This window comes from Zea mays, chromosome 4 (genome assembly GCF_902167145.1).
Source record: "Zea mays cultivar B73 chromosome 4, Zm-B73-REFERENCE-NAM-5.0, whole genome shotgun sequence".
Taxonomy (NCBI): domain Eukaryota; kingdom Viridiplantae; phylum Streptophyta; class Magnoliopsida; order Poales; family Poaceae; genus Zea; species Zea mays.
Genome location: NC_050099.1, coordinates 44,014,906 through 44,028,405, shown reverse-complemented (window position 1 = coordinate 44,028,405; position 13,500 = coordinate 44,014,906). Strand labels below are relative to the sequence as shown.

The 13,500-nt window shown below is 42.0% G+C and overlaps 1 protein-coding gene across 2 annotated transcripts; it reads right to left on the bottom strand.

Moving 5' to 3' along the window:
* Nucleotides 1-5,837: 5,837 nt before the first annotated feature.
* Nucleotides 5,838-11,138, bottom strand: LOC100277246 (uncharacterized). 2 transcript variants are annotated; one of them, XM_008678782.4, is made up of 14 exons: nucleotides 10,747-11,138; nucleotides 9,681-9,808; nucleotides 9,526-9,597; nucleotides 9,330-9,443; nucleotides 8,951-9,019; nucleotides 8,801-8,857; nucleotides 8,084-8,137; nucleotides 7,889-7,951; nucleotides 7,740-7,802; nucleotides 7,501-7,662; nucleotides 7,217-7,372; nucleotides 6,577-6,657; nucleotides 6,435-6,496; nucleotides 5,838-6,345 (listed from the first exon to the last, which is right to left on the bottom strand). In XM_008678782.4, exons 1-14 carry the CDS (start codon nucleotides 11,129-11,131, stop codon nucleotides 6,258-6,260), a joined length of 1,554 nt encoding a protein of 517 aa, XP_008677004.3. In that variant the 5' UTR covers nucleotides 11,132-11,138; the 3' UTR covers nucleotides 5,838-6,257. The 2 variants fall into 2 exon arrangements, with proteins under 2 accessions (XP_008677004.3, NP_001144343.2); NM_001150871.2 differs by lacking the exon at nucleotides 8,951-9,019 and having other exon boundaries at nucleotides 5,998-6,345; nucleotides 10,747-11,083.
* Between the last annotated feature and the right edge of the window lie 2,362 nt (nucleotides 11,139-13,500).

Genomic DNA, 13,500 nt, shown 5'->3' with positions numbered 1-13,500 from the left:
TATGGTGTGTTCTCTAGGTGGCTCTTATGTGCACTATTGAGGTCCTAACATGGGATTATGATTTCCCTAATCACCTTACTGTCACACCCGGATTTAAGGGATAAAGCCGAGTGCATCTCATATATGCGACAAAGAAGACAACACATATAATAACAGAGTGTATAGAGATAAATGTCACAATATCATAAAAGTAATTATTACTTAGCAGAAGGCTTATAAAATAGAAGATAAATATAAAACGATCTAAAGTCCATCCTTGGCGCCATAAAGTCGACTGGGAAACGCCACCTAGATCAAGTCAAACTCCTCGTTGTGCGGCTCCTCTGGGCCACCTGTTCCTCTCCTGTGGGGGGGTTCATATATCGCAAGTGTGAGCTCACAAAATATCATAGCTCAACAAGTCATGGGAAATAATGTGCATGAACTAACCAAAGGTGGGAGTTCATGTGATGTGTAAGGCTGATCAACAATAGGGTTTAAAGCTTTGCATTGCTTTTAATAGTTGGTCAAATTTTATTAGCAATTACTAGATGTAAGTAGATACCATACCAGAATAATAATAGACCAAAATTAATAATAAATCCCATGCAATGCAAATGACAAATTAAATTTAGTTTCATAGTTTAATCATGCGAGAGTCCTGAGCTGCTCATGACCGCGAGCACGACTAGTATACCAGTTTTACACTCTACAGAGGTTGTACCCTGTACCCACAAGTCATGTTACCCATCTGCCAAGGGGTCATGAGTCACATACACCTCTACCAAGGAAGCGAGGCAGGGTAACACTACGAGGCCTTTACATAGTTCCACTACCTTTAGAAAACCCGCTACAGTTCTAGGAAGAGCAATGTAGGAATCCCCCGTCTGACCGCCATCGTAGCAAAATCAACCCGAGAACCTCTCTACACGCCTACTCCCCTACTGCCCTTGCCCCTATCTGGTAAGGTAGTCCTCCACTAGTTTTCCTAGTTAGTCAGCTAAGAGTGTCCCATTCCACCCTTATGGTGGCACGTGTTTCTCAAGTTAAAATCCATGTTCCAATTAAAAATAATGATCTTGACATGAACATAAATAAAATAATAGAATAATTGGAACATGGATATAATGAAATATTAAACCAAAACCATATAAAGCAATAGCAAAACTACCCAAATGATTCCGGGATAAACAAGGTAAAAAGATAAACAATCTAGGGTGACCTATTGGGTCCCATCAAAATTAAACCTATGCAGAAACAAATAATTATAAAGGACATTATTGGGTAATAAAAGTGGTCAAGGGCACAACTTGCCTTCAATGAGCTCCTGCTCAGCAACTTCTACCTGCTGAACACCTGATTCCTCTGCCACGGGCTCTTCTACTCGCCACAATACAAACAAGCATAGTATAAAGGAGAAATTAACATCACACCAAACATGTAAACAAAATACACATTAATAATCTACATATTAAAATAAGATCACAAGAACAGGAATCATTAATTTTGGAGTTATAGATTTTAAGTTATGAATTTCCAAATGTTTTATGTATTAGATACATGATTAATTAAGAGATCAAATTTAATAATGTTTTCATGTCAAAACAGGGACACTACTGATAAACAATAATATTACAAAATTATAGAAATTGGAATGGATCAATTCGGACTTAATATGAATTTTCTAGGGATTAAATAAGTTCTACCAATTATTTTTACACTAAAAATAAATTTCTATTTCCTTTTCCCTTAATTTTCTATCTCCTGGACTGGGAACATAATAACCAGAGAGTGCAGGGGCCTCGATGTAAGAATCCCAAGACTCAGTGAACACAGGACTAGACCGCGAATAATTAACCTAAATGCAGAGGTGTCTAATTGCTAATTTGCCCGGCCGAAGGGGTATCACGGACTTACGATCATCCGATTATAAATCAACGGATCAGATTAGATCGCGTTATAAATGAAGCGGTACGCAATCTGGTCCATCGGATCAACGATCAAGGGTTACAATTCAAAATGCGCCAATCCAATCTGTCCCCACATCGACGATCCGACGGCTGGGACAAGCCCAAGCCGAAGCGATACGCTCTCTCTAATCTACGCCATACATCCAAAATACGACGGCTCACATTCACCCCCCTTCGGGAAACCAATGCACGGCGGCGACCATGGCCGGAGATGGCCCGATCGATATCCCGGGACGCTACCTTTAACCTATTACGTGCCAAACAATGAGTAGACAAAAGCGAGTGCGGGTAATTAGTTCTCACCAGTGGTGACGATGTGACGTGCTCGGACCACGAAGGAGGAGCGATTCCGCCCCAGTTTGACCTCCGACGAGGAATTCCTCGAGCCCAAGCGGTGCACAGTTCGAATTGGGGGCACGGTCAGCTACCCTGGCCCCCGGTGCACTCCTTCGACCACACGTAGAGGCTGGTATGCTTGGCATGGGCCAGTTCTCCGGCGGCGGCCCGCGCTTCCTCAGACTTGCGAAATAAGGCGACATGGGCAACGACACAGATGGAGAAAACTGGAGGAGGGAGAAGTCGTGGGCGGAGCCCGCATTTAACGTCCAAGTCCACGGAGGCAACGTGGCCCAGCTCACGCGAAGAAGGGGGGAAGATCCACGCATGGCGCTCGGTTTGTTGATGCGGCGGCGGGATGACAGGTGGGCCTCGCGAACCAGTGAAACAGTGAATGCGCCAGGAGGGTGGAGCCCACCGGTCAGTGGTTGGGACGGAGTCCGCTGCGTGGGATGTGTGCAGCTGGCGCGTGGGTCCGATCAACCAGTGGAAGGGGTAACAATGCGCAGTGGTGAGACTGCCCAGTGGGGCCATGCTGTCGGGGCCACACCTCGGGACTTGGCTGCGCGGGATCAAGAGAAGAATGGGCCAAAAACAGTTATTCCAGCCCAAGAGGCTCTTTTTCCTTTTCTTTTTCATTTCCCTTTTCTGATTTCTTTTTCCTCTTTATTTTTAGAATTCAAATTTGAATTTAAATTTTGTTATGAGATTCACCATTGATCAAAATGTACCAATTCAAATATTAATGGAAGGGAAATATATTTTTATTTATATATTTATTTTATCTCATTTGCATAGTATTTTCTTCTCTTTTCTCAAATTCTAGAATTTCCTTTAGAAATTAAATTCCAATTTGGGTATTAACATATTTCTTTTTATATTATTTTTATATTGTCACAAACTGCACACAAAATAAAACCTCACATGATGGATGTATTATTTTTTGTGTCATTAGTTAATTAATGGCTTTTGATGTGATTATTCACATGTTATAACAAATGAAGGCAAACATATATATGCAAAACATCTATATCTTCTTTTTACACTTTTTGGGTATTACACTTACTATGCTTTGTGGGCTTACATCTAGCAATGAATACAAGTGTATGTGGGCAGCAAGACACTAAATGTGGCTGGTGGAGGGGGTATAAATACCCACACCAACCAAAACTAGACGTTATTGTGGCTTCTGCGCATGGGCGCATCGGACAGTCTGGTGCGTAGCCAACGGCTAGTTCTAACAGCTAGTCGTTGCTCTGATGGCGCACCGGACAGTGAACAATGACTGCCTGGTGTGCACTGGACAGTCCGGTGCGCGGCTAAAATTCAGTTCCACGAATTGCTCGCTCTCGGGTTTTCTCGAGGGCCAAAGGGTTGCCCTGGGGCATCCAGGGCCCACTGTCAGGGGTCACACCGGACAGTCCGGTGCACACCGGACAGCCCGGTGCCCATAAGACAACAACCCTAGTTTCTTTTCCTTAGGTTTTTCTAACCTGATTTCGTTCTAACTCGTGAGTGTGTTATAGAGTGACACCTAGCACTAGTTGTGAGTGTGAATATGCACCAACACTATACTAGAATTCTCTTGGTCAAACTACTCATCCACAATCCCTTTTTATAGTACACCTAAAATAAAAATAGAAGACTTAACTCTATACCAAGTGTCCACAACTCCTTCGACACTTAGAATATGAAGACCTTCATCTTTTGATTTGCCTTTTTTAGCCGTCGCTTCAAATTCTCATCTGAGGGATTGTTTTCACCGTTGCAGCACAACTTCCTGTAATGCGACCTAACTTACCATTTGCTCTGCAAAACACACGTTAGTCACATATAATCTTATGTTGTCATTAATCACTAAAACCAACCAGGGACCTAGATGCTTTTAGTTTGCAATAAGATCAAATGAGGGAGAAAAAAGGGGAGAAGGAAAACCAAGTCACCCAAATCGAAGAACTCAAAGCTCACACCAAGTGCTCCTTCAATCAATCGAAGAGGGAGAGAGTTTGGTGTGAGAGGAGGAGTTAATGCCTTTGTTTGAAGTTTGGAGAGGAGTTAAGGCGTGGAAATGACTAGGGTAAATGAGGAGAGGGAGGAGAAGGGGTATAAATAGGGTCCTCTCAAAAGCTCATGACCGTTTGGACTTTCTGCGCAAATCTCGGCTGAGGCACACCTAGAAACCGATTGAGCCGGTTTCTACCAGAGACGATCCAGGCGCACCTGGAAACTGTGATGGAACTAGAAAAAGTTCTCCAAAGGTTTTTAATTAAAATATATTTTTAATAATATTTTTCTTATTCGTAAAGTTACATCTCCGGAACAAATATGAACCACCAAACAAGGCCTCCTATGTTTTGAGAGGGGTATGGTTGAGGAACTCTACTCCCTAAGAACTTTAACAATTTTTTCAAAGTCAGAAGATTTAGATGTGTGTCGAGTCTACACGGCATGTCCTTTCTATCTTTAAGGCATGTTCGGTTACAATGGATTAATTCTAGGGTATCTGTTTTTTATGCAGTGTAAAAGTGTAGCCGATCTTCTAGGGGAACACGGACCAGACATCTTCCATGCATGCAGTATTGTATATTTTAGGCCGGATTGGTTCCACGACTCTAGAGAAGTTTGATTCTAGACGCTAGCGGTTAGGAGGTTTCGCAAAACAATAGAGAAACGGTCTAATTGAACTCGCATTTTAGGGAGGAACACGATTGAATTCAGACCTACAACCGAACAAGGCCTTAACTTGTGTAATCGGAGAGACTTGGCCATGTTTAGTTTCTTTAGTCTAGGGACTAAAGTTTAGTTAGGGGACTAAAGTTTAGTCCTTAACATGTTTGGTTCTAGGGGCTAAAAATAGTAAGAATATACTAAATGACTCATAATAAATCTAAAATAGCCTTTAACATTCTCCTGCTATTAGTACAATTGAACCAAATAAGTGGTAAATGTGGAATTAATATGGTTTAGTCCTTTTTAGCACATATGTGAAGGACTAAAGACTAAATCATTTTAGTCCATATTTTAGTCCTAGTGTTTGGCAAAAAAAAAGACTAAATGAGACTAAAAACTAGAGACTAATCTTTAGTCCCTCTAACCAAACACCTCCTAAGTTGAACCAGCTAATAAACTAATTATTAACAGTGAGTTAGATAACAATTAGCTGTTTATCTAATTTTAGCAGTAATTATCAGCTATAGATGTTCAAAATATGGCCATATATATATATATATATATATATATATATATATATATATATATATATATATATATATATATATATATATATATATATATATATATATATATATATATATATATATATATATATGTTTCTTCACTAAAGGTGTGATTTTAACGAGGCAAAATTTGTTGGTTCTTTCGTGGCAAAGAAACTATACGACATATATTATTTGGTTGCCAGGTTTCTATACTAATTTGGGGAACAATTCAAGGTCCATTTGGTTTTATTTGATATTAATTTGGTGGTTTAGCTACCACAAAGTTCCTAGTGCCCTCCTCGCTTACATCAATGTCAGTTAGACACTCTTCTCCTGTTCATGACACTCCAGCAACTTGAGTTAAACTTCAACTAACAAGTTCGAATGTAGGTCGCCAGCCAAAAAAACAAACAGACGAACTCAAACGAATTCACAAGTTACAATAAACAACGACCAATAAAACAAAGGCCTAACCCCCTGAACCCCAGCAAAGTGCAGATAATATAAAAGGTCCGCTGCACCTGCACCGAAGTCCATAGTACACCTGGGAAGAAGTAAAAGAAAGAGAAATATTGGTGGTGTAGGCTACAACGCTTCTCACGGTAAAGGGTGCCCATGACCCGAGTCTCCTTCCTCCATGTATGGTTCAACAGTGCCTCCGGGAGGGAGGAGCAACCCAATCTTGCTCATTGCTCAAAGATGCGCGACAATGCAAACACAACATGCTGAACCCTAAAGTGTTGGGTAGATTGGTCTACTTGTCGGCGTATCGCCGCTTGTGTCTCTTCTGGCCATGGTTACCGTTACCATTACCGCCACGAGGCCTTCTGTTCTTTTTGGTGCTACATAAAAAGCACCGGAGACATTTTCAGTTACTCAAGGTTATTATGATTGGAACCAACATTCCACATTCGGATTATGAGAAACTAACCAGAAGGTCTCTACTACAAGCCTGTATATGACGAAGACAGGCAGAGCTAGCAAGGCAGAAGCCTGCACATAAAGAAATATGTTTGTTAGATGACCGCTACTAAAAGTTGTGGTCCACTGCCGAATTAGTGTGGGGTGCTTACCAGGAACCAAACTAACTCCTTCGTTGCAAATGACTTGGGTACCCCATGCTGATGGAGGTAGTCCATGATGGTCGCCTGAGCCTACAAGGGAGAAGAACATGTTGGAATCTTGTCACATCAGTTTTTTTAAAAACAAATGATAAATATCACATGGACACGGTAGAACTAACTAAACATACATAACAACCAGCTAAAAGTATATCAAAACAAAAGTTAGATTCATTAGCTTAATGAAGCAGCTAAAAATAGAAGAGACCATACTATCAATAGAAGGGTTATCATTTCTAGACCCTTTGGTAAGCCATTATGCAGAAACATTTATACTGCTCCCACACTATCAATAGAAGGGTTATCATTTCTAGACCCTTTGGTAAGCCATTATGCAGAAACATTTATACTGCTCCCTTCAGGAAAAAAAAGGCAAAAACAATGGCATTTTGCATGGCAACCATAAGCAGCTTGGCATGCTACATCTAGAGGGTAAGTGGTAAGACTTGGGAGCAGATATGCACACGTCACACGAGTTGGATACCAGATCGAAGTGTGGCTTTAGGCTACAGCTACTACCTACAGCCCATGGCACAATAGGACGTATTGGCATGCAACAGGGACTGGAGTGGAATTAGTAAGAACCACAAACCTGTCGATGGTATGTGGTTGCAGACCCAAGAAATGACCCATACGCATGAACTGCTCTCTTAGTGTATGGCTTCAGAGTAGTTCTAACTTTCTCAACATGTGGCTTAGTGATCTCAGCAATTTGATCAATGTAAGGCTTAGAAAACTTCTTGGCTTCCTGGATCAACATAATCAAATAAATGAATATCAGCAACTGCATATGGATTGCTATAATCAACACATTGCAGCCCTCCAAGTAGTGAATGAAGTTGTATATATTTTTGGAACAGAAAATGCAGCAATTACCTGGTAGTAGGGATGAGCAAACTCTTTAACTTTGACAACGTGAGGTGTCACAGCATCCCTTGATGACTCATAAAACTCCACTGATCTTGTCGATACCTTCTGTACATAAGGTTCTGCATTTTTCTTGAGGACAACCAATTTCTCCTTAACAGGAATCCATTTCTTCAATCATAGAAAGTACTACTGTCAGCCCAAGATAAAACAAAAGAAATTAAAGTACATGAACAGACAGGCATTACCATCTTAGCAGTCTCAATATGTGGTTCAGCCCATTTCTTTGCATGTGCTGATTTTTCTGATGCCTGAAATATTAGATGGTAATATTTATTTGTAGGATGCATTTTTGAAATTGGAAATTAAAGCAAGTAGTATGAAGAGGCACAGGCACCTTATGCAAAACATTCTGCACAGCAGGTTTTCCATGATAATTCCAGTGACCTGAGACAACCTCCTACAAATGATGATGAATATAACGATGAGAGAGCATGAGCATGGAAATTTCTGCGGTAAATATTTGTGGTCAGTGATGGGAAAGCATGAGAATGGAAATTGAAGCGATAAATATTTGTGGTTCCGCTCTTACCATGTAACGAGCATAGTGTGTCGCTAACCAAGGTGGTAACCATGCTCCATGAACCTGCGAAAGGAAATGAGAATGAATCATAAATATGATGTAGATGGGAACAAGCAAGGAAAGACATCATCAAATACAAGCATTTGCTGTTCAATGCAGTAGAACTACAATATGTATACTGCGCTTATTGAAGTGACAAGCAAAATAGTGCACCTTGAAGGTATGTAGCTATTGTGGAAAAATATTTATTGAAACTTCGCTAAAACTGGTGGCAGAAAATGGAAACACCCAACTGAAGGAAATCAATGCCTTAACAGATTACTGCAAAAAACTTTTAGGAACCACAGGAATTTATGTGGATTAAACGTATTTATTCTTACACTAGTTTTTGATTTTTTAAACAGTGATAATAAAGAGTATAAAAGATGGAATAGATCAGTAGTAGTGCAGGATTTTCAACATGCTTTGTCTAGTAAAATGATTTTGTGGAACATAAACAGACATGTTTGCACTCTGAAGTCTGTCTGAACACCATCCATACCCGAGAGTATAGAAGAAGCATGCATTGCAATGAAATTAGTAAATTTTATCTTATTATTATAGAATCACTATTATGCTCAATTGATGTTATTAAATTGCAGAAATTTATAAATCTTCATTAAGTACAACTAAAGATAACTCCCGATAAAAAAAACAACTAATGGTAGTGACAGGATATATCCTTACCTCAGTCAGCTGTTTTGATTTAGCAGTTGCTTCTAACTGCAACCTCATCAATTCCTCCTACAATGCGAAAGAACAAATATGTAATAGTATATATACCACACAACAACCAGGACACAAGTGCATTAATAGTAAAACAAACTTATTGCAAACCTCAGCGACTTTAAGAGCACGTTCTGTCTTCTTGATTTTGCGTTTTTGCTCATCACTTTCCTTTTGCATCTAGCAACGACAAAATACAAGTATAGTGTAATCCAACATCTAAAATGTCCATTTGGTTGGATGGTTCTTCACCAAATGCCTTCAATAGAATTTAAAATTCCAATGGACTTTAGACTCTAGTACAGATATCTAGTTTGATCTGCTAGTGTCATAAGAATTTGTTGCAGGCTTGTATATAGCCAACTAGAAAGGGAAAAGCAGATGGCATATACACTTACAGTAGCACACGAAACTAAGAAGTTGACCACTGATTTTTTTCTTTAAAAAAGTCACTCAATATTCCATAGACAAGGAAGGTTTATGCGCTTACTGTATTAAGCTTTTCATTCAACTTTTCCACCTTGTTCTCTGCATCGTTGGCCCTAGATTCTAGTGCTGCTTTCTGACTACTTTGTGCTTGAATATCCTTTTTGAGCTTGTCAATCTAGAACAGGAAAAAAATAAAGAGAAATCATAAACACATTGCTAGCACGTTCCAAATGTTCATGAACTCTTATAGCCTATACCTGCTTCTCAAGTTCAACAGCCTTGGCATTGGCCTTGTTAGCCTGCTCCTCGGCAGCTAGAGATCCTTTTGCCTGTACTTAGATAAGCTCATAAGCATAAGTGCAAAGTTATTTGTAAGAATGTGCAAACTTCAAAACTAACTGTGGTGTTTTACCTGGAGAGAAGCAATCTCGCCCTGCATAGAGGTAATAGCCTTTGACTTCTCCGCAATGGCTTTCTCTAGGTTCACGATGACATCGTCCTTATTCTTCAGTTCGAGAGATCGCACTGCTATGTCTGACTCTGTAGCAAGAAAACAAACACAATAATGGTTCCCGTGGCCCGTGGGATATCAAAATTAGAATGAATCTGGTAGGCTAATAAAGAATCACAAAGTGGCGAAGTAAAGGAAATTGCTTTGCTTATGACAGGATCACAGGAATGATATCACGATGACAAGATACTACTATTTCCATGCCGTGGCATAGTTTGAGTTTACATTCTTCAATAGTACAGGCATCTTCAGAGAATTTACTGTTTTACTGCAATTAATATTGCTAGACTTCCCCAGCTACTCGATTCTAGTACACATCAATGAAGCAGGACCCCAAGCATTATGGCAGTGGATCAGCATCCATGGCAAAGGCACAACAGCTGCAATTACACACTGGCCCACCGCCCACTGACGTAATTGTAACAGTAGAGGTATATGTGAACTTTTGTAGCTTTTGTGTTAACGGCAATCAGAAACAAAGCTACTATGTAAACAGAAGAGGAAGCTTTGGGGGGGGGGGGGGGGGGGGGGTTGGCCCTAAAATAAGCAGTTGCCTCAAAAAGATAGAATTATCCAATTTTATACCAAAAAGGGAGAATTATGCAACCCACGGTCGATATCAGCACGAGAGAATCGAATACAATCTCGCAGCACCCCGCCAGCTACACGATCAATCGAGCACTGTCGCGCGCGCACCATCCAGACGACTAGAAGCAGGCAGAAGCTAAAACCCCAACAAGACAGATCCAGGTAGCTCACCAACCACCGCGAAACCGCGCCTCGCCGCAACGAATCGGGCCCTAAACCCCGGAGAGCTCACCGGACCGGCGTCAATCCAGTGAAACGGCACAAATTAACCTAGCTGCGCGGCATGAACTCGACGATTCCACCACCAACCCGTCCCAGGCCAAAACATCCAGACAGTAAAATCAAGCGCGCCACGTGGATTCAAACCTTGGGCACTGACCTAAGGCGGAGATCTTCGCCCGGAGCTGCTCCAGCTCGGCCCTGAGCGCCGCGGCCTCCGCAGCCTCCTCCACCCTGAGCGCCGCCGCGGCCTCCACCGCGCCGGCCACCGAGTCCGCCGCCACTACGGGCTCCTCGGCGGTCGCGCCGGCGACGGCGATCAGCAGCGCCAGAAGGAGCGCCAGGGGCCTCGAGATCCCCATCCCCGCGAGCCCCTCGCCAGCCACCAGCTCTTCTCTCCTCGTCGTCGGCGAGGCTAATCCAATCCTTGGTTCCAACGACGCGCACGTGGGGGTCAGGGGGACTCGCGAACTCGTGCGTGCTCGCGCTCGTGTGCCTGCCCGCCCGGTATCGTTTAGGAGACTCGCGTTCGCCGTGCAGATCATTTTGGTGACGCCGCGCGGGGGCGAGCGGGCAGGGGCACGTGACATGGTACGTGGCGCCGTGGCGGGGAGAGGGCCCACGTGGCGGATAGCTATTGGGTCCCGAGACGTGGGACACGTATGATCCTGGAGTCACGGCGCAGTGGGACCAGGGACGCCGCGCAGGTGTCAGGTGGCGTGACGGTATCGGCCGCGAGGCTCCGCTCGTGGTTTCCAACCAGCGAGCGTTGCCTTTTTGGTTGGTTTGCTCGGAGATGAGAAATTTAGTTGGACTTTTGCCATTGAAAAGATTGGGCTTTGCAAAATTGTCATCAAGTCTATATTTTATAAACTTAGATAGATCCACAAGTCAGAGACTTAGTGACAACTGACAATTATTAGCAAGGAGACAATCTTTGATGGGTGTTTGGGAGGGCTATTTCTCAAGAGCTTCGTGAGACAAATATTTTATGGCTTATCTAGAAAAATAGTTTATCTTATACTCTCTTCATATTAAAATAGTAGTCGTTTTAACTCTATAGTTTTATGTTCATATTCATATGAATGATTATAAACCTATATATAGAACACCTATATTAATTATTGTATGAATCTAGAAAAAATGTAAAACGGATTTTAATTTGGGACGCAGTGATTATATGTTTTGGGGACTTTTTTAAGGAGTTAAAGTATCTCCAAGTGTAAGTCTCATATTTGGGCTCTATAATTTAATTTAGTTACCCATTTAATTTTTTAAGGTCCAAACTAAAAGCCAGTTTCCAATCAATGAGCTTTAAACATCCACATCCTGTAGTTTGCAAGCACCTCAGGTTTTGGGTACTTTGATGCCAGCCTTCGACTGTCATTGCTCCTCCCACGTTCGGTCTTTTTTCGCGTCGTCAATCACTTTTGCTACACCTTCGCACGTCTTCGCTCTTCACATACTCGCCTTTTTCTTTTCCGCGGGTAAGTCCACCTCTATTATCTTGTTCGGGTTGATCCAATGGAGCGCGACTGGTAGGGAGGCTCCGATCCATAGAACATTTATGGGAGCATCAAGGTAATGGAGCGTGACTGACAGTAATTTAAACAGATTACTGTTTTTGAGTTATATTTTGTTTCAGTCAGCTTTTTGTTCCCTAAATAATCTGTGATGATGTAATGATCTTTTCCAAATACATCGTGACATATGAACAATACTAACCAGCCAGTAATGTTTCACAGAGACTGTTGCTTAATTCAACCAAAGTTACTTGCCCACATGATAAATCTGGATATTGTCAGGTAGCCGCTAGAAAACAAAAAAGGGAGGTGATATTTAGTTTCAACCGTGTGCATATGGAGGGTCAATAAACTTCCACGACGTTAAGCAAATCAGGAGGAGGGGAGCAGGGAGATAGACCAGGTGAGGCGGGCGGATGGATAGGGGCGACATACTTCCATGGCGGCGGTCGCTAAGATGGGAATGGGGGTAGGCACAAGATGAAAACGATGTGGTTGGATGGCAAAGGATCGGGAGTGCGGTTGGGTGGCGGTGACTTGGGACAGATAGTGGCGGAGACCGAAGAAGACGAAGGCTGAAATGTCCGTGGAGGTTGGGATGACCGCAAACAATATAGGGTTGTCATCTTTGAGTCCCAAATATACTACCTTTCAAGTTGGGCCTTAAACCATTTGGAGTAATATCAATAAAATGAGACTTCTGTTTGAGTTGACTTTTCTTGTTTGGGTTCTATATGTTAACTAGGTGAGTGCCCGTGCGTTGCAACGGGGACATATAATATCACGGTAACTTATATACAAAATGTGTGTTATACTGTTATGAGAAAATGTTTCATAATTCATTTGTGATCTTGGTCATACATAAATTTTGTTATTTTAATCTAGTTATTTCACCACTATATTACAACCATCAGTATCATGCCGACTTCGATATATGTCACGATTTCCATGGTCTCATCATTGGAGAGCACGCCCCACGTCTGCCGGAAAAAGTTACCTCGTACATCATCAGTCATCAGGCACGCACCACCATACACGCTTGCTCAAACAAAAAAGCAATTGTGTGTGTTTGTGAAGAGAATTAAAGGCAGACCGGCATAAAAAAGCTACCCGGCGGTGGGGAGGATGATGAACTGATCATTGCTGTCGGTCCTTGAAAGGAAAATAGGGCTAACCTTTTCCCACAACTAACTTTGGTGGTTAAATGACCAACGCAAACACATGGACTAACTAGTTTGTCAAGTATTCATGTATTACAAGTGCATAAAGGTTCAACACAAACCAATAAATATTCAAGTTAGGTATCCAATTCAAAGGAGCAAAAGGAACCAAGTGTGTTGTGGTCTGGTGCACCGGACTGTCCGGTGTGCCACCGGACAGTGTCCGATGCA